This window comes from Oncorhynchus mykiss, chromosome 19 (genome assembly GCF_013265735.2).
Source record: "Oncorhynchus mykiss isolate Arlee chromosome 19, USDA_OmykA_1.1, whole genome shotgun sequence".
In the NCBI taxonomy this organism is placed as follows: Eukaryota; Metazoa; Chordata; class Actinopteri; order Salmoniformes; family Salmonidae; genus Oncorhynchus; species Oncorhynchus mykiss.
The window spans coordinates 12,035,327-12,057,631 of NC_048583.1; the positions used below are offsets into that span (position 1 = coordinate 12,035,327).

The 22,305-nt window shown below is 45.5% G+C and overlaps 1 protein-coding gene across 7 annotated transcripts in view; it reads right to left on the reverse strand.

The window, feature by feature from the left end:
- LOC110497375 (lipopolysaccharide-responsive and beige-like anchor protein) overlaps nucleotides 1–22,305 on the reverse strand; it is a 328,302-nt gene that overhangs the window by 102,307 nt on the left and 203,690 nt on the right. For all 7 annotated transcript variants that reach the window (XM_036954299.1, XM_036954302.1, XM_036954301.1 and 4 more), the window contains 4 exons: nucleotides 8,873–8,990; nucleotides 8,545–8,647; nucleotides 2,119–2,234; nucleotides 1,708–1,820 (listed from right to left, as the gene is read on the reverse strand). In XM_036954299.1, the coding sequence (XP_036810194.1) occupies nucleotides 1,708–1,820; nucleotides 2,119–2,234; nucleotides 8,545–8,647; nucleotides 8,873–8,990 (450 nt within the window). The remainder of the gene's footprint in view (nucleotides 1–1,707; nucleotides 1,821–2,118; nucleotides 2,235–8,544; nucleotides 8,648–8,872; nucleotides 8,991–22,305) is intronic.

A 22,305-nucleotide genomic window follows, 5' to 3' on the forward strand; every position in this document is an offset into this window, starting at 1 on the left:
GGTACACAGCCGCATGGTGGGAAACACTACACAAGGGAGGTAGAGCGAGAGAAACGGAGATGGGAGGACTGGTCAAAGGAGGGCTGCTTGGAGGACGGTGTTGATGTGTATGACAGGATGAGTGTGTGGGTGTGTATGGAAGTCGAGAAGCAGTTGTGGCAATGACAGTTCACAAAAAGGCCATAGAAGTCTTCTCAAGAGAGCATGCATTCACTCCAGCTGAATCCATCCTCAGTCATAGCAAGATGGACGCCTCTGCATTCCACCTCCACCTCAGAATCCTTTGCCAGCCAGGGCAGATTTGGGCCAGGCGCACCATTAAAAGTGAATGGTCAACTCTGTGTGGCTCTAGAGTGCATTACTTCCCAGGTATACTCTGCCTGTCCATTACTGCACATGCCTGTTGTTTCCTGTGGCCCGGCTGATTTATTCAGCCATTTTGGCTTAAGCTAGACACGGGCGCTCCATCATCTCACTCTCAAAGTAATCTTCTGTCCTCCCACCATTGGGCGCCATTACACATAATGAATGGCCGTTCTGGGGCTGCTGCGACTGGCATGCTTTGGAGATGGGCCTTTTAAAAGTGTGTGTGTGTTTTAAAAGCTTCAGGGGGGAGAGTAAGACATCTTCAACTGTTCTAAGCGTAATCATCTGTAGAGAGCATTCCTTCACTTCAGAGGGAGCGGCGGAGGGGACTTAAGACTGTGACTTCAATTAGTAAATAATGGAGTTCTGCACATGAAAGAGGAAATGCAATTTTAGACTTCTGTCCAGGCCAAATACAAAATGGAGTCTTGGTATTACATGACTTCCTCTATAGGTGTGTAAGCAGTGATACCGTCTAAGAGTACCCCTTAACGTATGCTTCCTAGTCGAAACCGTTTCTGCATGCATTATGACGACATTCTATTACGTTTTTGTGAAGTTTGTGTTCGACAGCATTCAGCATTTTTTTTTCTGGCTGTTCGAGCACACACACGTTGTTTTTTAAGGCTTGTTGAAGTTCACGCCCCTTCGTCAGTGATTGGTCAACAGCGGGCATTCTTCAAAGCTGTGTTTGTTGTCGTTCAACGACAGACGACTAGTTTTCATGCACATTTTTTTGTTGTTGAGAAATACTGCACCAAACAAAGACCTCCTCTGTAAAAACACCTAAATTAATTACAGATTTATTGAGTTATTTTAGATGAACTCGGACTATTTTGAGGAAGGTTATTGACTACTGCATCTCAAGAGGGACAAATATTGCCGCTTTTTCAAGGTAAGGTATTTTAAGGTAGTATGCGAGCACAAACGTTCACGTCACCTAGCAGAGTTCTGCTGGGAGCAAATCAAACTTATGTATGAGGACGCCTTTAGTCAGTGAAGAGAGAAAAATAGGGACAGACACAGACAGAGACAGAGAGAGAGAGAGCGAGAAGCTGTTCTTTCCTCTCTGCTGTGTGTTGTACAGAGATGGCTATCAGCACCCAGTGATTACAGAGATGTCTTACTTAACTATGATCAATCGCAATTACACAGCCACTACTCAGGCCAGGGGAGTGGGCAGTGATTATCAAACAGCCTGCTAATCATTCCAGCCACAACTCCCCTACATACTCCTTCATAGCCTTATAGGACCTTCTATCAGCGCTGACTCAGCTAGTCCCAGAGAGCCTGTCTTCAGCGAGGCGTCTCTTTCTTCCTAAGTGTGCGTGGGTGTGTTACCTTGGACAGGTCTCTGTAGTTGCTGGGCAGAGTGAGGTCCAGGTCTTCAGTGTCGTAGTTCGTGATGACCCAGGGGAAGACGGGGTACTGATTCAGGTCGTTGTACGTACGGCCTGGAGGGAGGGAGACATCGGGGGGGTCACAACAGTCTCAAATTAGTCAACATCATCATCAAACTTCTAGAACTGAACATGTTTAGTAATCTAAATGTCTGGACACCAAACTCCCTTTTCAATTAGAGCTTAAATGTGGAATATATTTTTACAAACTATGAAAAAAATGATGTCAGAGGATGAAACCATGTTGGCCAAACAGAGTTTATATCATTTACCACATATGTTCATAATAGCTGGGTGTGTTGTCATTCCCTATGGTGACAGTCCAGTGACAGTGGGGTACCACTGGTCTTACCAGAGATGGTGTTGAGGAAGATCAGGTACTCAAAGTTGGAGATCTCTCTGCGCTGCCAGCGCTGGGTCATGTTGGAGGCCTTGTAGAGCTGCTTGGGACTGGCCTGGGAGATACGCCTGGAGGAGGGAGAACACACAGTGTGGTGAGATGCCGGGCTCTCTGGTGAGATGCCGGGCTCTCTGGTGAGATGCCGGGCTCTCTAGATACGGGCTCTCTGGTTAGATACCGGGCTCTCTGGTTAGATACCGGGCTGTATTCCAGTCCATAAGTGCTGGCAAACAAGACATTGACAACACCTTCAAAGAACAACATTTCAGACCCACTGTGAATTATGAAAACATAACCTAATCATACCAGAGGATTGGTGTGTTTCAAGATATCCAACTTCAATAATAAAACTGATTCAGTCCAAGGTCTTAGTAAAGTCTCTAAATGCAAATGTTCCAATAAGAAATAGGTATAGATATTTAGGCACACTAAATGAAAAAGACAAATATGCAATGAGTAGGGTTAATTCTTCTTCGCAAGCAGATACACACACTGATCTCCCCGCAACACACACACACACACACACACACACACACACACACACACACACACGCAGGCCCCCGGAGCATGATGTATGCTATGGGACTTAAACAAATGACCCCCAATCCAATTAAAACAAAGGCAAATGATGGAATAAATCACTGTCACAGTGTGAGATTATAGTCATTAAGCCAGCAGAAAGTCAAAATCACCCCTTTACAACTCCCAGTTTAAAGCTTCAAAACACTGAACAAACGTTAGGGCAACATCTCTGAATTATATACAAGGCAGCTAAAATCAAATCTAATCTAATCTTATTTGTCACATGCGCCGAATACAACAGGTGAAACAGTGAAATGCTTACTTACAAGCCCTTAACCCACAATGCAGTTTAAAAAAAATAAAAAATAAGAAAAGATAAAAGTAACAAATAATTAAAGAGCAGCAGTAAAATAACTATAGCGAGGCTACATACAGGGGGTACCGGTACAGAGTCAATGTGGAGGCTACATACAGGGGGTACCGGTACAGAGTCAATGTGGAGGCTACATACAGGGGGTACCGGTACAGAGTCAATGTGGAGGCTACATACAGGGGGTACCGGTACAGAGTCAATGTGGAGGCTACATACAGGGGGTACCGGTAAAGAGTCAATGTGGAGGCTACATACAGGGGGTACCGGTACAGAGTCAATGTGGAGGCTACATACAGGGGGTACCGGTACAGAGTCAATGTGGAGGCTATATACAGGGGGTACCGGTACAGATTCAATGTGCGGGGGCACAGGTTAGTCATGGTAGTTGAGGTAATATGTACATGTAGGTAGAGTTAAAGTGACTCTGCATAGATAGTAAACAGAGAGTAGCAGCAGTGTAAAAAGAGGGGGGGCAATGCAAATAGTCTGGGTAGTAGTTTGATTAGATGTTCAGGAGTCTTATGGCTTGGGGGTAGAAGCTGTTTAGAAGCCTCTTGGACCTAGACTTGGCGCTCCAGTACCGCTTGCCGTGCGGTAGCAGAGAGAACAGTCTATGTCTAGGGTGGCTGGAGTCTTTGACAACTTTTAGGGCCTTCCCCTGACACCACCTGGTATAGAGGTCCTGGATGGCAGGAAGCTTGGCGTGATGTACCTGGCCATACGCACTACCCTCTGTAGTGCCTTGCGGTCAGAGGCTGAGCAGTTGCCATACCAGGAAGTGATACAACCAAAGATCTGAGGATTTCACGACTGTCTTGGTGTGCTTGGACCATGTTAGTTTGTTGGTGTTGTGGACACCAAAGAACTTGAAGCTCTCAACCTGCTCCATTACAGCCCAGTCGATGAGAACGGGGGAGTGCTTGGTCCTCCTTTTCCTGTAGTCCAAAATATTCTACTTTGTCTTGATCAAGTGCTAACCCATATGAAGGTTAGGCCAGAGAACAAATGCTAGGGAAATCTAGTTTCTTTAATGGTACCTAAAATGCTATCTGAATGTTAGAGCCAACATTTTTGAGACATTAATGTATAGTGGAAGAGAGGTTGGGGTGAAGCCTAGGTAGCCGATATACCAACAGAAAACTCTCTGAATGTTAGGGAAATGTTGTGGTAAACATTATAGTGTGAGGTAGAGGTACTGCAGGTTGTGGTAAACATAGTGTGAGGTAGAGGTACTGGTAAACATTATAGTGTGAGGAAGAGGTACTGCAGGTTGTGGTAAACATTGTGGTAAACATTATAGTATGAGGTAGAGGTACTGTAGGTTGTGGCAAACATTATAGTGTGAGGTAGAGGTACTGTAGATTGTGGTAAACATAATGTGAGGTAGAGGTATTGTAGGTTGTGGTAAACATTGTGAGGTAGAGGCACTGCAGGTTGTGGTAAACATAGTGTGAGGTAGAGGTACTGGTAAACATTATAGTGTGAGGAAGAGGTACTGCAGGTTGTGGTAAACATTGTGGTAAACATTATAGTATGAGGTAGAGGTACTGTAGGTTGTGGCAAACATTATAGTGTGAGGTAGAGGTACTGTAGATTGTGGTAAACATAATGTGAGGTAGAGGTATCGTAGGTTGTGGTAAACATTGTGAGGTAGAGGTGCTGTATATTGTGGTAAACATATTGTGAGGTAGAGGTACGATAGGTTGTGGTAAACATTATAGTGTGAGGTAGAGGTACAGTAGGTTGTGGTAAACATTATGAGGTAGAGGTACTGCAGGTTGTGGTAAACATTGTGAGGTAGAGGCACTGCAGGTTGTGGTAAACATAGTGTGAGGTAGAGGTACTGCAGGTTATGGTAAACATTATAGTGTGAGGTAGAGGTACTGTAGGTTGTGGTAAACATTATAGTGTGAGGTAGAGGTACTGCAGGTTGTGGTAAACATTGTGAGGTAGAGGTACTGGTAAACATTATAGTGTGAGGAAGAGGTACTGCAGGTTGTGGTAAACATTGTGGTAAACATTATAGTATGAGGTAGAGGTACTGTAGGTTGTGGCAAACATTATAGTGTGAGGTAGAGGTACTGTAGATTGTGGTAAACATAATGTGAGGTAGAGGTATTGTAGGTTGTGGTAAACATTGTGAGGTAGAGGTGCTGTATATTGTGGTAAACATATTGTGAGGTAGAGGTACGATAGGTTGTGGTAAACATTATAGTGTGAGGTAGAGGTACAGTAGGTTGTGGTAAACATTATGAGGTAGAGGTATTGCAGGTTGTGGTAAACATTGTGAGGTAGAGGCACTGCAGGTTGTGGTAAACATAGTGTGAGGTAGAGGTACTGCAGGTTATGGTAAACATTATAGTGTGAGGTAGAGGTACTGTAGGTTGTGGTAAACATTATAGTGTGAGGTAGAGGTACTACAGGTTGTGGTAAACATTATAGTGTGAGGTAGAGGTACTGCAGGTTGTGGTAAACATTGTGAAGTAGAGGTACTGCAGGTTGTGGTAAACATTGTGAGGTAGAGGTACTGCAGGTTGTGGTAAACATTGTGAGGTAGAGGTACTGCAGGTTGTGGTAAACATTATAGTGTGAGGTAGAGGTACTGCAGGTTGTGGTAAACATTATAGTGTGAGGTAGAGGTACTGTAGGTTGTGGTAAACATTGTGAGGTAGAGGCACTGCAGGTTGTGGTAAACATTATAGTGTGAGGTAGAGGTACTGCAGGTTGTGGTAAACACTGTGAGGTAGAGGTACTGCAGGTTGTGGTAAACATTATAGTGTGAGGTAGAGGTACTGCAGGTTGTGGTAAACATTGTGAGGTAGAGGTACTGCAGGTTGTGGTAAACAGTGTGAGGTAGAGGTACTGCAGGTTGTGGTAAACATTATAGTGTGAGGTAGAGGTACTGCAGGTTGTGGTAAACATTATAGTGTGAGGTAGAGGTACTGCAGGTTGTGGTAAACATTGTGAGGTAGAGGCACTGCAGGTTGTGGTAAACATTATAGTGTGAGGTAGAGGTACTGCAGGTTGTGGTAAACACTGTGAGGTAGAGGTACTGCAGGTTGTGGTAAACATAGTGTGAGGTAGAGGTACTGCAGGTTGTGGTAAACATTGTGAGGTAGAGGTACTGTAGGTTGTGGTAAACATTATAATGTGAGGTAGAGGTACTGCAGGTTGTGGTAAACATTGTGAAGTAGAGGTACTGCAGGTTGTGGTAAACATTATAGTGTGAGGTAGAGGTACTGCAGGTTGTGGTAAACATTATAGTGTGAGGTAGAGGTACTGCAGGTTGTGGTAAACATTGTGAGGTAGAGGCACTGCAGGTTGTGGTAAACATTATAGTGTGAGGTAGAGGTACTGCAGGTTGTGGTAAACACTGTGAGGTAGAGGTACTGCAGGTTGTGGTAAACATAGTGTGAGGTAGAGGTACTGCAGGTTGTGGTAAACATTGTGAGGTAGAGGTACTGTAGGTTGTGGTAAACATTATAATGTGAGGTAGAGGTACTGCAGGTTGTGGTAAACATTGTGAAGTAGAGGTACTGCAGGTTGTGGTAAACATTGTGAGGTAGAGGTACTGCAGGTTGTGGTAAACATTGTGAGGTAGAGGTACTGTAGGTTGTGGTAAACATTGTGAGGTAGAGGTACTGCAGGTTGTGGTAAACACTGTGAGGTAGAGGTACTGTAGGTTGTGGTAAACATTATAATGTGAGGTAGAGGTACTGCAGGTTGTGGTAAACATTATAGTGTGAGGTAGAGGTACTGTAGGTTGTGGTAAACATTATAGTGTGAGGTAGAGGTACTACAGGTTGTGGTAAACATTGTGAAGTAGAGGTACTGCAGGTTGTGGTAAACATTGTGAGGTAGAGGTACTGCAGGTTGTGGTAAACATTGTGAGGTAGAGGTACTGCAGGTTGTGGTAAACATTATAGTGTGAGGTAGAGGTACTGCAGGTTGTGGTAAACATTACAGTGTGAGGTAGAGGTACTGTAGGTTGTGGTAAACATTATAGTGTGAGGTAGAGGTACTGCAGGTTGTGGTAAACATTATAGTGTGAGGTAGAGGTACTGTAGATTGTGGTAAACATTGTGAGGTAGAGGTACTGCAGGTTGTGGTAAACATTGTGAGGTAGAGGTACTGTAGGTTGTGGTAAACATTGTGAGGTAGAGGTACTGCAGGTTGTGGTAAACATTGTGAGGTAGAGGTACTGCAGGTTGTGGTAAACATTGTGAGGTAAAGGTACTGCAGGTTGTGGTAAACATTGTGAGGTAGAGGTACTGCAGGCTGTGGTAAACCTTGTGAGGTAGAGGTACTGCAGGTTGTGGTAAACATTGAGGTAGAGGTACTGCAGGTTGTGGTAAACATTGTGAGGTAGAGGTACTACAGGTTGTGGTAAACATTGAGGTAGAGGTACTGCAGGTTGTGGTAAACATTGTGGTAGAGGTACTGCAGGTTGTGGTAAACATTGTGGTAGAGGTACTGCAGGTTGTGGTAAACATTGTGAGGTAGAGGTACTACAGGTTGTGGTAAACATTGAGGTAGAGGTACTGCAGGTTGTGGTAAACATTGAGGTAGAGATACTGCAGGTTGTGGTAAACATTGAGGTAGAGGTACTGCAGGTTGTGGTAAACATTGTGAGGTAGAGGTACTGCAGGATTTGGTAAACATTGAGGTAGAGGTACTGCAGGTTGTGGTAAAGGATGTATAATGTAATGCTGAGGGAGTAGTGATGGTGTGAGAACAGGACTGGACTGTACAGCTGTCTCCAGGTCAAGAGAGACACGGCGCCCCCAGGCTGAGCTACACCATGTTGATTAATGGGACTGACACACTCTCGCTCCCTCCCGTGTGCACGCACACACACAAACACAAAAACAAACAGATCCACACAATCTGACTAACAAAAACACACATTTCAACACTCTCTCATGGGTTACAAAATGGATGGTACATATCACTATCACACCAACTATGCAGCAAAACACAGATACTCCTTGGGAATTTTCTTGGACATTTCTCAATTTCCATTCTGTCTTTGGCTTGGCTACAGCCATGACAGTGCAGTACACAGGCTGGACTTGGCTATGGCAGGGTGCTGCAGACATGCAGTCATAAGAAGGCAAGAGGAGAAGAGGGAGAGAGTTGGGGGGGCTGTGTGTGTGTGTGTGTGTGTGTGTGTGTGTGTGTGTGTGTGTGTGTGTGTGTGTGTGTGTGTGTGTGTGTGTTCTCCACTCTTTCTGTGGTGGTTTCCTCAGAACGTGCTGAAGCGTGACGGTGTGACACGTGAAATGCCAGTGTTACACGCTAAGCCCACAAGTGTTTAGTGTCAGCTAACGAGACACAGTGGGGATGAACACATACCAACCCTCCACCGCAAGAAGATGGAGAGAGAGAGACAGAGAGACAGAGACAGCGACAGAGAGAGAGAGACAGAGAGAGACAGAGAGAGAGACAGAGAGAGAGAACAAAATACAAAGAGATAGACTGACCTGGTCTGTGGGAGACCAAAGTTGGTGCCCACCCCCACGCGAGGGAGGCATTGGACCACCTTCTTGACCGTGCCTGCATCTGGGAAGTTGAACATGACCGCAGCTACAGAGGGAGGCAAACAAGTTCTGTCAATCCATGGCTTGGTTTCCACAGATAATGGAGCAGCTTCAAATTCTAAATCAAATCTATACGCTTTCAAAAAGATCCTAGCAAAGAAACATTTCATTCATTTGTCTTTCAGATTCAAATCCAAACTCATGTCATAATTTAAGGGTTGTGATTCTACTGAATAATATTAGAATAAAATATGCTGGTTGTGGGTCTTACTTCTGTTGGCCATGAAAATCTCCAGAGCAGTGTTCTGTAGCAAGTAACGTCTGGAGAAGACAGCCCTGATCTCTGTGAACAGCCATTTACCATGAAGGCCCTCTGTGTAGGTTAGGATCTGGAGAGGAGAGTAGTGGTAAGGAGAGGAGAGAGGGAGGGGAGCGGAGAGAGGGAGGAAAGGTATGAGAGTGAGAGGTGAGCAAAGACAGGAGATAAGAAAGTAGTGAAAGAAGAGAGGAAGAGAAGAGAGGAGAGAGGAGAAAGAAAGAAAGGAAGAGAGAGGAAGAGACAGGAAGAGAGAGGAAGAGAAGAGAAGACATGAGAGAAGAGAGGAGGAGAGAGGAAGAGAAAGGAAGAGAGAGGAAGAGAGAAGGGGAGAAGAAGAGGAGAGAAGAAGAGAGGAGAGAAGAGAGAGAGGAGAGAAGGCTGTGTTAGTTCATTCATCACAGCCAAGTGACGCGTCGTCCCGAACAGCAGGATTAATGTGTTATATTGATCAGCCTCCGTGAAAAAGGGATTCCTTTAACGAGAGAATGAGCCCTATTCAGAGGGAGGAGGGAGGGAAGGACGAGGCAGACATTTAGTTCACTAAAAGCTCATCAGTAATTTAGACAGCAGGTATCCTCTCTGCTTAAAATATAAATAAAGACATAGTCAGAATCAGATGCATACTATTGTCAAGATCATTTCAAGTATGCACCAATATTCAGAGCTAAAAAATTATTACTTTTCTGAAGAGTACCAATTACAAGGCCAAACGTAAAATGTGTTCACAAAACAGTGATATGTTGTTCAGATAAATCTATAATGCCAACACAAACTGCCCATTGCAGTGGTTTTTAATGGCTCAGTTTTCACCAGATTAAGACCGGTTTGACCAGCCAGGTCACCGGTGATACAAGTCAGTGTTCGACGTCTGTCCACGTCTGAGGACATCGGGAGATGACGTGTAAAATCAGCCACTTAACCATTTAGAGTTAATGCTTCATCTTAAGATTTCAGAGTTAATGCCTAAATTTAACCCTAAACTTAAAAATGCAGAGTTATTTCCTAAACTTAACCTTAAACACTTCGAAATTTGACATTTGCAACAACTTTAAAATTTGAAGTTTAATAAATATGGATTAACATCTAATTCTGACGTGAGACAGTGAGAGCTAGTTGGGTTTGACAACGCTTTTATGAAGAGTGCTATTGGGTCAACAGCACAGTTTATGCAAAATAGTCAGTTAACCTGCTTTCTCTAATTCCTCTAACAAGGGGACTGCCACCTTGCAAGGTTAAACAGGAGCTTGTCGGCTAACGCTAAAGAATGCAAAAATGCTAAAATGAGCTGAGCCTAATCTCTCTCTGTGGAGAATGGACTCTCTCTCTCTCTGCGGTTGTCAGAGTGACTTGTCTCGACGCCTGTCAGCCCTCCTGACAGCCACAGATGCTCGGTCCGGGCCTCCTGCGATTCATATTCAAGCTAATCCAATCTTTAGATTCTGCGCTAACCCACTTATCGTTGCTTTGTTGACTAGCTTCTTTTTTTTTTTTTTTTTTTACTCACCCGGGCCTCTCCCTTTTTGTTTCAAAGCTCTTTTAATGACACTAGGTGTTAAGGGACATGGGGATTGAAGAGGGGTCACTGAGGTATGGCACCAAGGGGTAAGAAATATTCAAATATGCGACTAGCATAGTGTGCTAACTCCAGCACTAGCTTCAAGGAGCTCATTAAAGGGTAGGTTGCAGTGGAAGGGAGCAGCTGGGGCTCTTAGCTGAGGACGTCCTGGCAGCCTCTCCCCCCCCCACCCCTCTCTCTCTCCCCCCCTCTCTCTCCCTCCCTCCTCTCAGAGGAATAAGATCTGCCTGCACCACAGCCTCACTTCAAAGTCTCTGGAGTTCAATTAAATGTGGATTAGAGATGTTTGGAGGAGAGACTGGTCTGCCCGTCCGTCTCTCTCCCAGACTCTCACCTACACTACCCTAACAGGCTGGGCCCAGGACGACCCCACACCGTACCAGCCTCCCATCAGCCCCGTCACCATGGGAACACTGTCACAATAACCCCTCAAGCTGTGGCTTCTGGTACAGAATATCCAAAAGGACTTATGAAGGGATTTTCTTTCATTGGGCGTCAAAGTTATTTGTGAAAGACACTATTATGTGTTTTTTGATGAAGGTTTTATAAGGATCTAGGTGAGAAAGATGGGTATTTTGTCAGGTTTTTTCCTCATCAGTTTGATCTTTCTATTTTTGATGAAGTCTTAGTGGATCTAGGTGAGTCTTCATCCACCAGATTTTTTTCAATTATGAAAATCACTTCTCGTCATCTTTCAGCCACTCATGGACTGATCTCCACACTGCAGACAAGGCAGGCAATGACCGTCTACAGCAGCCACCACTCCCTGTGATACAATTAACCCTATTTGATCAGTGTTAACAGACTGTGTTGCACACTGACACTCTACAACCCACAGCCTCAACAGAGCATGACACAACAACACTGCCTGTGGGACTGGGGGAGGATCGGGGGACGTTTTAAACTGCAGTCTGCATCACGCCAATCAACTGACTTTATTTTAGTAATATACTGTATTCTCGTTATTGTATGATCATCACTGTGTACTTACAAATATATCTCAACGATGTATAACAAAGCAGTGTCTAAATAACTAGATATGACAGTCTGGTCTGCGTGTCTCCTGCCCTGTCCTGTCTGTCAGTCTGTTTACCAGTCTGGTCTGCGTGTCTCCTGCCCTGTCCTGTCTGTCAGTCTGGTCTGCGTGTCTCCTGCCCTGTCTGTCAGAGTCCGTTTACCAGTCTGATCTGAAGGTCATGACAAACCGCCTCAGACAGACAGTTGGATCAGTCTGACTTCTCTATCCGCTGTAAGGATGGACAGACAGACAGGGTGGCCATCAGGTTCACATGTCAACAACACCGACCACTCATCAGACTACATGTTACAGACACACACACACAGACAGAGCGAGACACACACACTGCCTCCTCAACCACACTACATGTCACAGACACACACACACAGACAGAACGAGATACACACACACTGCCTCCTCAACCACACTACATGTCACAGACACACACAGACAGAACGAGATACACACACACTGCGGGTGGGTGAGTGGGTGGGTGGGTGAGTGAGTAAACTTTACTCTCTGTTCCAAGTGGGTGGGTGGGTAACCTTTACTCTCTGCCCCAGGTGGGTGGGTGGGTGGGTGAGTAAACTTTACTCTCTGCCCCAGGTGGGTGGGTGGGTGGGTGAGTAAACTTTACTCTCTGCCCCAGGTGGGTGGGTGAGTAAACTTTACTCTCTGTTCCAGGTGTTCATTTCTACACCCTAGTGTGTTTCCAGTGATCCTCTCCTCCTCAGAGTGAGTACTTGTCTGTGAGGCACTGAGGGCTAAATTGATGATGTCTCTCATATGACAGGTATGACAGGTCTAGAAGCGACGCCGCTCGTCACCTCATATCATATTGTGAACCAGACCGATGCATCTTCACTCCAAAAACGTATCCAGATATAATATTTGAGACCGATGTTTTTCAGAAACCCTGTCTTGTAAAGTTCCAGGGCGGGAGTCACATTCCCTCCCTCTCCTCCACACACACCTTTTCCCTTACAGTTGAAAAAGCTTGGAGGGTGACACAGTGGCACGATAAACTATCCAGGGGAGAGAAAGGTGTGCCGCCTATGACCCACTTGGTCGAAGCGGCTGCTGGACAAATTGCAGCGGTGAGGTCGTTACTGTCCGGGGCTGGAGTTATTGCTACATATGCTACGGCTGTGATAGATAGACAGAGGAGGGGTCAGTAGGAAACAGATAAAGAGGAGAGGAGAATGAGAATTAAATCACTAAAGAAGAATGGAGTCAGACAGTGGACCAAAGCACAGTAATAAACAAGTCAACAAAGATGACTGTGGTAGAGAAGGTACCTAAAATATATTCCAGAGAATTGTAGATATGACTTTATTCTACAATTTATTTGAAAGGGCCATATACTGGAATAAAGTACCATGGTGGTATATACTGTATGCTTCCTAGTGTCTCAGAGTCTCCGATTGCATTTATACCTAATGGCTCCAGACTGCAGGTGTTTGTGGCTGCAGCCCTCCAGGCCTCCATCTGTCTCCATCACTGGCCCTGAAGGCCTTGAAGGTGAAACACCACCACTCTAACTCCCCTCAACCTCCTCCAGATGTGGCCAGAAATGGCCCCTGTTGATTGGCCTGCCGCCTGATGGAGGCCTCTTCTGATTGGCCTGCCTGATGGAGTGCTTATTGAATTAATGCAGAAGTCAGACTCGGAACACACAATTCCAAGAACCAATGAAGCAGGGAGAGAAAGAACAGACTGTGACGTATGGGACTGTTGAAGGATAATAGTTTGAATTGACAAACCGAGATAGAATGGTTTTGATAGAAAAAAAATATTGAAATATAAATTGACATAAATCTTGTAATTCTCAAAGACAATAGCTCTACAGGGTTGCAAAAAACAAAATCCCTAGCCATCTTCACTCTTATGCATTTGATTATGGCTTAATATAACTTTCTCGTCCCCTGTTTCAGGTACAGCAATTCTCATCAATTCAGCTCTCTGACTCCAAGCTGAATTTCAAAGTGACTGACACCACAGAGGATGCATGCAGCCAAACAGAACAACAAAAGGCTTTGAGTCTCGATTGTGAGGCTTTTTTTTCTCTCTCTCTCACAATCACACTCACTCTCCCTCTCTGCCGCACTGGGAGTTATTCAACCTGTTTGTGCCTGGGCTGCTGGTCATTTCTGAAGCACTATCGTTTGTCTCTGTCAGACACCCAAATGACTCTGGAATGAAGAGGGACACATGAAGGGGGACCGGGGGAGAGATGTGCCTCTACCAACCCCCCTAGCTATCCACCGCTATCCGACACACACACACACACACCAATCTCTCAGCCGATCCCTGCCAATGGACCTACTCCATCACACCCTCCCCACTCCAGAAATGACTACCCACCAACACACCCCTCCTCACCCCCGACTCCTCAAGCTTGCTGCTGCTGTGGTTTATTAAAGATCCTATTCTGGATGTTCTACTTCGTACGTCTGATATTTCACTGTGCGGTTTACATCTGTAATATTCTGTCATGTGACAAATAAACTGGTTTGACCTGGACTGGGGGCAAAGCACCACCCGTTTGGGTTCCTGACACAAATGTCATTGAAAATACCATCTAACATGAGAGGAGAACAAGGTAGCAGGGTAGTTGTGCTGTGAGTGTTACAAGATAAGTGTGTGTGTGTGTGTGTGTGTGTGTGTGAGTTACAAGATAAATTAGTCTCTCAATAGCGTTCTCTATTGGGGAGACGAGGCGCGGGTGTTTGGGCTGATAAGGACTTCCTGGCATTGAGGGGGAAAAAGGAAACAGTGTTACATAGTAGATAGCAACCAATGTCGCTTATTAGAATTGAATAAAACTTTATTGTACAATGTCAATCAGGAAATTAATCTAAGGATGGTGTGGCAAGAGGGAAGAATAAAATAGCGTTTTTGCATTTGGTTTAGTACGCCTTGTGTTGCGTCTGTCTGTGGCCTTTGAAGGAAAATGAGGTGATTGAAGTTCAATTTGTAGGCTGTTATTAAGCGTTTCCGCGCGGCTGCTTCGGTTAAAGGATCACGGAGGAGGGATTTATTATCACCTTGTGGTCCTATGAAGAGCTGGAGATAAAGTGATGAAATTAATGAGCGGGAGGAAGAGAGGTGATCAATCAACATCAAAACAGAGACGGGGGAGGGGGGGGGGGGGGGGGGTAGAGGGAGAGAGGGAGCAGCCATATTGGGGAAGTTGATAGGGTTTGTAGTGAAAAAGAAACCTCTGGACTTATCAGTACGGAATTGGAATTGCTTTTGCGACGCGCAAACACACACACACACACACACACACACACACACACACACTCATTTACCCACCCCCCCCCTCCTCACACACTCTGACGAACACACACACACAAACTCTCTCTGTGTGCGGATATTTGTGTGTGTGCTACGTATTCCAATGGGAATGTGTTTTGTATAGAGGGGGTGTTTGTGTGCAAAGGCCTATGTGAACATTAATCAGGCCCCTTTACCCCCCCCCCCCCATGTGAAATAACTACAATGTTTACACCACCTTCTCAACAGCCAGGTGCACATGATTCTGCATTACAGATCACACCAATTCTCCCTGAGTATTTCCATGGACTTCCCCAATTCCCAACCAAACAGAAGCAGCAGTAGTTGGACTACAACACTTTGAATCACGAGCTAGAAGATCAAGGACCCTGTATAGCCTAGTCACCGTCTGGACATCTGAAGAACCCCAGCAGCATATTTTCCAACTCTTCTTCCTTCGCTTCACTGACCACAAAATCAAAATCAGGTATGATAACCACAGCAGCGGTCTGAGACGAGAGTCTGGAGTTTACGACTGTCCAAACCTAAATGAATATGAAAGCGAAGACTAACACAAGCAGACACTTGAGTCCATGAGTTTGACGTTAGCCTTCCCTGGGACTTCATCTACATGGGCTCTGCCTCCTGTGGAACTCCTATATCCCCCAACCCCACCTCCTCCCTCCCTCACCCTTGCTCACCCTTCATCTGACACACACAGGCTTTGCCTCAGAACCCCCCTCCCCCGGTTGGGTTCTGTTCCAGCCTGGCACACCACACCCAGCCATGTCACCCTCCATCAGAGAATGAGTTCATCAGACTAATGAGTACGAGGTAGAGAAGGGGTGTGGAAGGGGGAGACTAACGAGGGCCTGGGCCTCTGCTCCAATCAGGGCCCTCGCCTCCGCTGGCATGTACGGGCCCCTCTGACTCACCCCAGTCCCCCCCTCAGCCCTCTGGAGCCAATTAGGACAAAATTTGTTGTTGAGTTTGAGTGATACCAGGAAAAAACAGAGAGGAGGTAAGTCAGAGAGAGAGAGCGAGAGCGAGAGCGAGAGAGAGAGAGAGAGTGAGAAAGAAAGCGAGAGGAGAGAGAGAGAATGAGAGGAGAGAGAGAGAGAGAGCGAGAGAAAGAGAGCGAGAGAGAGAGAGCGAGTGAAAGAGAGAAAGAGAGTGAGAAAGAGAGCGAGAGAGCGAGAGTATAAGTATAATAGGTATATAATTGGATCTCACTGTCTTTGTTATGTCCCATATCGGTGATCTACAGATAGTCATACTATCATACTGTTGATAAGCAACTGCTTGCTACGGTTACGAATAGGGTTGGGTTTAGAATAAAGGTTAGGATAAGGGCTATTAGACAGTTAGTCTGTAGAGCATCTACAGATGGACTATCCAAACAAGGTGTGATACAGTCACCCAGAATGTGAAAGGAGGAGGAGTGGAGGGGGGGGGGAACCACATCTAAGAGGGGAAAAAAATGATCTGGCCCCATAGTGAGAGTTCTAGGATCATGGGACCTGCAGAATGGTGGAAAACACATGACTCTACTTTCTCACCCCAGCAGTCATCCCCACAACAATAGGCAATTAAGATAGCACACTACTGCACGCAGTAACATACATATGCACACTACACACAGGTCTGTTTCAGGGAATTACAGAAAATATTCGACACAAATTCATCCAATACATTTTTGCCAAAGGATTTGTGTCATTAGGGCATGATTGATGGACACGATTGTTGTACCCGCATGTAGCTGAGTGATTCAAGCTCTAATCACTGGTCACGTATAGGAGTCTATCTGCCTCGAGGCAAGTAAAACAAACCACGACACTGAGCAAATAAACAGGCCTAAGAAACCGCTGGAGTGTGAGAGATTTGAAGAAAAATAAAGAGGGCCCAAGCTTGCGTTGAGTCGAGTTTATAGTAGTGACATCCAAGCCAAGCGCATTTACCCCCAAACGCTGCTTAGTTTGGGGCTATACTCTTTGAAGGAAGTCCCTTCTTTTCAAAGGATATTTGGGGCCATTTAGTTTGAATTTATCCTAATAGGGATTAAACCTTTTATGTCCCTCTCCACTGTGTTTGCTAACAGGTTAGCCTTTTAACTTTCCAGCCCGGCCCCTGCTCCGGCGCTAGCTAGCGGCTTAGCCTTATAAAGCGTGAACAAAAAAAGCCGCGTGTGGATTTAGGAAAATGACGGAATGGTCCTGGGGTTAATTGGCAGAGAAGTGAAGCCCTCAATGCATAGACTCATTAAACAAGTGAGCTTTTGTGCAGATCGAGGCCAGGGACAAGGAGCTCTGGAGAGATAATAAGAAACCAAACTGTTAGAGGTAGCAAGTGCAATAGGTGGCAGCGGTGGGATATGAATAGTAACACAAAACAGTAGCTGGGAACTTTTTTATGAGAATTTAAAAAACAACAAGAGGATAAGACCAAACCCAATCTGGTAACCCAGTGTGTGGGTCAATGTGCCACTTTCTTTCTTGAGGTGAAGGAGGAGATAAAGTTTGATTTCTTTAGGTAATTACACAGAGATAGGGATCAGTTTAGCCAGAGGGGGTACACAAAACCCCCCTTTCCCCATTCAAGGCCTGGCGTTTCTCTCCCCTTAACAGTTTTGGGTTGAGACTTAAAGCTCTTTAACCTTGGGGCCGGTGAGGGCAGAGTTGGTGGCTCTGGGGTGATGGTGGAATAAAGGAGGGATAAGGCCACATAAGTGAAGGGAAGAGGAGCGTGAAATTCGCCAGACCTATGCAGATTTAGTAGGCTGCCTGTCCCTGCATTTTACCTGCTACTTCGGGGCAACGATGGCCGTTCAAAAGAAGACAAGAGAACAATAACAGACGGATGTTGCTACTGTACTTATCATTGACCCGGGGACAGAGACTCTTCCCAGGCCTAAAATTGTCCACAAAGGCTTTAAAACGGTTGGTTTCTTTCATTGATTAAATACTATATCCAACAGCTATCTTTTAAGAAGTACAAAACCGTCCCTCGAGACCACGAGGTTGCACCTGTCGGAGGTGGGATACAACTTCAACGACTAGAAAAACGCTCCTCGAAGTGTCAAGCCAGTCAGCCAACGCTAGCCCCTTCATGAATGGAGGAGAGAGGAGATGGAGGCGCTTTTCATTGAAATTCAGAGGTGCAGAGAAAATCGGGGAGACAGGCCCAAGCTTCTGGAGCAAAGTGGTCAAAGACTGAGGCATTGTCCCCAACCTCCAACTTCCCTCTAAACCGCCGCCGCATTGAGCCACCGTTCGCCACACAAACATCAGACAGGTTAAGATCGCTGGCCAGCGCCTATCACATTCTCCCCGCTATCCCTCAAACTCCCAAAGCCCCCTTTGGCCTTTTTACCATTGACGGGCCTTTTTGGGGGTCGCTGTGGAGCTCCACTGAGGTAAACTCTTCACTAATCCTGCTTTTGTCCCTGGCTTAATTGGATTGGAGAAGGGGTGTGGGGTGGAGAGTAGACCTCTCTTAGGAGTGTTTGAAGGGGCAAGAAGGGTTGGGGTTGGGGGAAAGAGAGGAAGAGAGAGGGAGAGTGAAAAGGGGTCTTCCCTGACTGGATGAATGGAACCCCATGGCTATGTGGAAGATTCCGAGGTGATTCAATCCGAGCTAGATGATCTGTATGGTCGTGTTGAGAGCCGTCCCTTTAAGAAGATAACTGAGCTAATAAATAACCTCCACTCTCCAGAGGCAGGGGTCTAAGGGGGTTAAATGGAGGAGAGGAAAGTCAACTAGCTAGTGATAGTGTTTGGATAACCTGCCCATCTCTGTTAGCTAGGAGATTCCATTTATCCATTCTCAATTCCATTCATGTATTGAGGGAGGAAATAGAGGCTAGAATCTGTTTTCTACATGGACTGTCTGTCGTCTGAGTTGAACCCAATGTTCCATTTCAAATGATCAACTGAGAGACGTGATTTTATTTTTCTAAACGACTGGTGCAAAGCTAATTCCAGTGGCTCATTAAACACAGAAATAAAACGGATGACGGTGAGGAAATATGAACGTGTTGGTTGTGAAGATACAACCCAAGATATCACCCACGACAACATGAGCAGCCCTATCCGAAGCACATGCTTTGTTCTCCAAAGCATCAGTCCTTACCAACAACAAAAAACCAAGCCTTTCAAAGTATGTTCCTTGAGTGTTGTTCTTGTGTTGGCCCCCTTGTTTGTGTTTCTAGTGTGGAGCAGCTCTAAACCCCTCTAATGCCACTGTCACCTATAAAGGGGTCTTGGTTGAGTGAGTACACAGGGCCCCGGTGGAGGTGCCATTTCAACCAGACTGGACGGGTCATTAACCATGATGGCGGTGGCAGCACCACCAGGAGTCACACACTATTCTCACTGATAGGATATAGTGGATACCTATACAGTCGGTCAACACAACAATTGTTCTAATGTCATTTTTGCACTGTCTGCTTTGTCATGCATCATGTGCAGTAAGAATATTAGCCAGAAATGAGAACATTGTTCTGGTTTCTCTGTCAGACTCCTACTATTCTGATTTCTTGCTGGCCCATATCAATCATTTAGCCTCCATTAGTTGTATATCTCATGATTGAAATGGTAAAATATGCACTCCCACCACTGCTTATCTGTCCATAAAAACGAAGGTAAAACACCCAATTCCCCATTTAGATATAATCACATATGTCGCCACAAACGTTCTAGATGCTTCCCTCCTTCCATATCGCCATCAAAAATGATCCTCCAAATAATTAACAATTCCAATTTCCATTTGAGGGCAGTGATCGATGTTCCTGCAATCTGTCTGACTCTGACCTCTGTTCTGTTGACTAACAAAGGCTTGCTGATAGAACAGCAGGTACACAGGTGTTGAGTGGTTAATATCACACACACACTATCAGACTGTAGCACCAGGCAGACTGGCATCCACAAGCAGGATGATCCATCAGGCTACTGCTGTTGCCTTTGACACCATGTGTCAGAACCCTGACTGAGGGACTAAATGATGGAGCTGTGTGTGTGTGTGTGTGTGTGTGTGTGTGTGTGTGTGTGTGTGTGTGTGTGTGTGTGTGTGTGTGTGTGTGTGTGTGTGTGTGTGTGTGTGTGTGTGTGTGTGTGTGTGAGAGAGAGAGTTATGTGTGTGTCTGTGACTGTGTCTGTGAGTGCGAGAGAGAGAGAGAGTTATGTGTGTGTCTGTGACTGTGTCTGTGCGTGCGAGAGAGAGAGAGAAAGTGATCAATCAGAGAGGGAAGGCCCTGGTCGGACATGGCCCTGATGGAGACCAGTCAAACAAACCCCACAGATGGAGCATGATGGAGGGGCCAGTATCAGGAGCAACTAGGGCTTCTTTGTCTGGAGGTATTGCATGGTGAGGTGTGTCTACAGTACAAACTCAGGAGCAAGAGGTGTGGGATGAGAGGGAGAGAGATGTGTGAGATGTAAAACTGTGTGTGTGTGTGTGTGTGTATGTGTGTGTGTGTGTGTGTGTGTGTGTGTGTGTGTGTGTGTGTGTGTGTGTGTAAAACCAGTGTTTCTCTTTCTGTGTGTGGTGCCAGCTAGATGGAGACAGAGACAGTGATGGTGTTAAAAGAGTAAAGAGAATCAGGGGGAAGGAGACATTAGTCATCATTAGCCGAGGGGTTGACACAGTGTCTAAGTGGTTCCCTGTGTGATGACCAAGTGGCAATCATCTTTCCCCAGGCCTGTCCTGCCTGATTACACCTCTCTACTGGTGAACCTTGAATCTGCCGTGTTTTCACACACACACACACACACACACACACACATCAGCACAAACATATAGACACACACACACACACGTAGGTGCACAGTCACAATCACACAGTCACAACCACCGGCCCCGTTTAACATCTCCGCAATAACAAAACCGACACGAGATCCGGGTCGGCAACGACAACAGAAACAGAGGAACAGTGGAGAGGTAAAAAGAAGAGAAGAGAGAACAGGAGATGAAACAATCTTCAACACCATTCCACCTTGTAGCCTGCTCTGAATAAGAACGTAAAGCACCACTGACTACATGCTGACAGAAGCAGAACGAGTTGAATACAAACTGTCCTTGAGTTCCAGCTCTCGAAAAGCAATTACATCTACATTGATGCCAGACAAGAATTCATCAACGGTTAGAACTGCCTTCCTTGTAAATATGGCTGTAATGCAACAACAACAACAACAACAACATATGACCCTTTCGACAAACACACAAGCAACATCTTGAAAAGTGTCTAACTCTTGATCTGGCGTTGCAGTAAGTCAAGTTCAAAATAACTATTAATATGGCTGAGACAAGAACAGGGTTATAAACAATATAGAGAGGGGTAAAGAAGATGGCCGCCACAGGAACAGGGTTATAAACAATACAGAGAGGGGTAAAGAAGATGGCCGCCACAGGAACAGGGCTATAAACAATATAGAGAGGGGTAAAGAAGATGGCCGCCACAGGAACAGGGCTATAAACAATATAGAGAGGGGTAAAGAAGATGGCCGCCACAGGAACAGGGTTATAAACAATATAGAGAGGGGTAAAGAAGATGGCCGCCAAAGGAACAGGGTTATAAACAATATAGAGAGGGGTAAAGAAGATGGCCGCCAAAGGAACAGGGTTATAAACAATATAGAGAGGGGTAAAGAAGATGGCCGCCACAGGAACAGGGTTATAAACAATATAGAGAGGGGTAAAGAAGATGGCCGCCACAGGAACAGGGTTATAAACAATATAGAGAGGTGTAAAGAAGATGGCCGCCACAGGAACAGGGTTATAAACAATATAGAGAGGGGTAAAGAAGATGGCCGCCACAGGAACAGGGTTATAAACAATATAGAGAGGGGTAAAGAATATGGCCGCCACAGGAACAGGGTTATAAACAATACAGAGAGAGAGGGGGAAAAAAAGAAAAAAGAAGAGACTATAAACAATATAGAGAGGTAAAAATAAAGAAGATGAGAGAAATGGAGAGCGAGAGAGAGAGAAACTGGTTCTATTATATTTCTACAGAAAACTATAATGACTAAAATGAGACAGAAGGCTGCGTTTGTAAGGCTGTGCCAGGACTGGACATGTGGGGGGAGACCAAAGACGAGAGCAAAAACTCACTTCAGGAAGCTTAAAACGTGTATTTGGCCTTATATCTCTTAATTGGCTCAAATCGATCTCAATTGCTCACATCTGTCTTATGCATTTGTGGTTAGGAGCCTTTGAAGACTCGGACAGTGACTTACAATAGGAGAGTGAAGGCAAGGGAGAGGGGAACATGGGAGTCTGTATGGGAATAATTGAGTTTCTTGACGAAGAGGTAAAGTCAACGTGCCACAGGGAGAAAGAGGCTGGGTGGGATTACACGTGTAGAAGGGAGAAGACCCTGGACATCAGGGAATGAGCGGAGGAAAAGGAGAAGAGCAGAGCGGCCGATTGGCTCTGATGATAATGAGTCTGTCTCGGGTAAGGAAACACTTAATGTCTTCCAGGTGCTGTAATTACCAGGAAAGCGATGGATGGAGA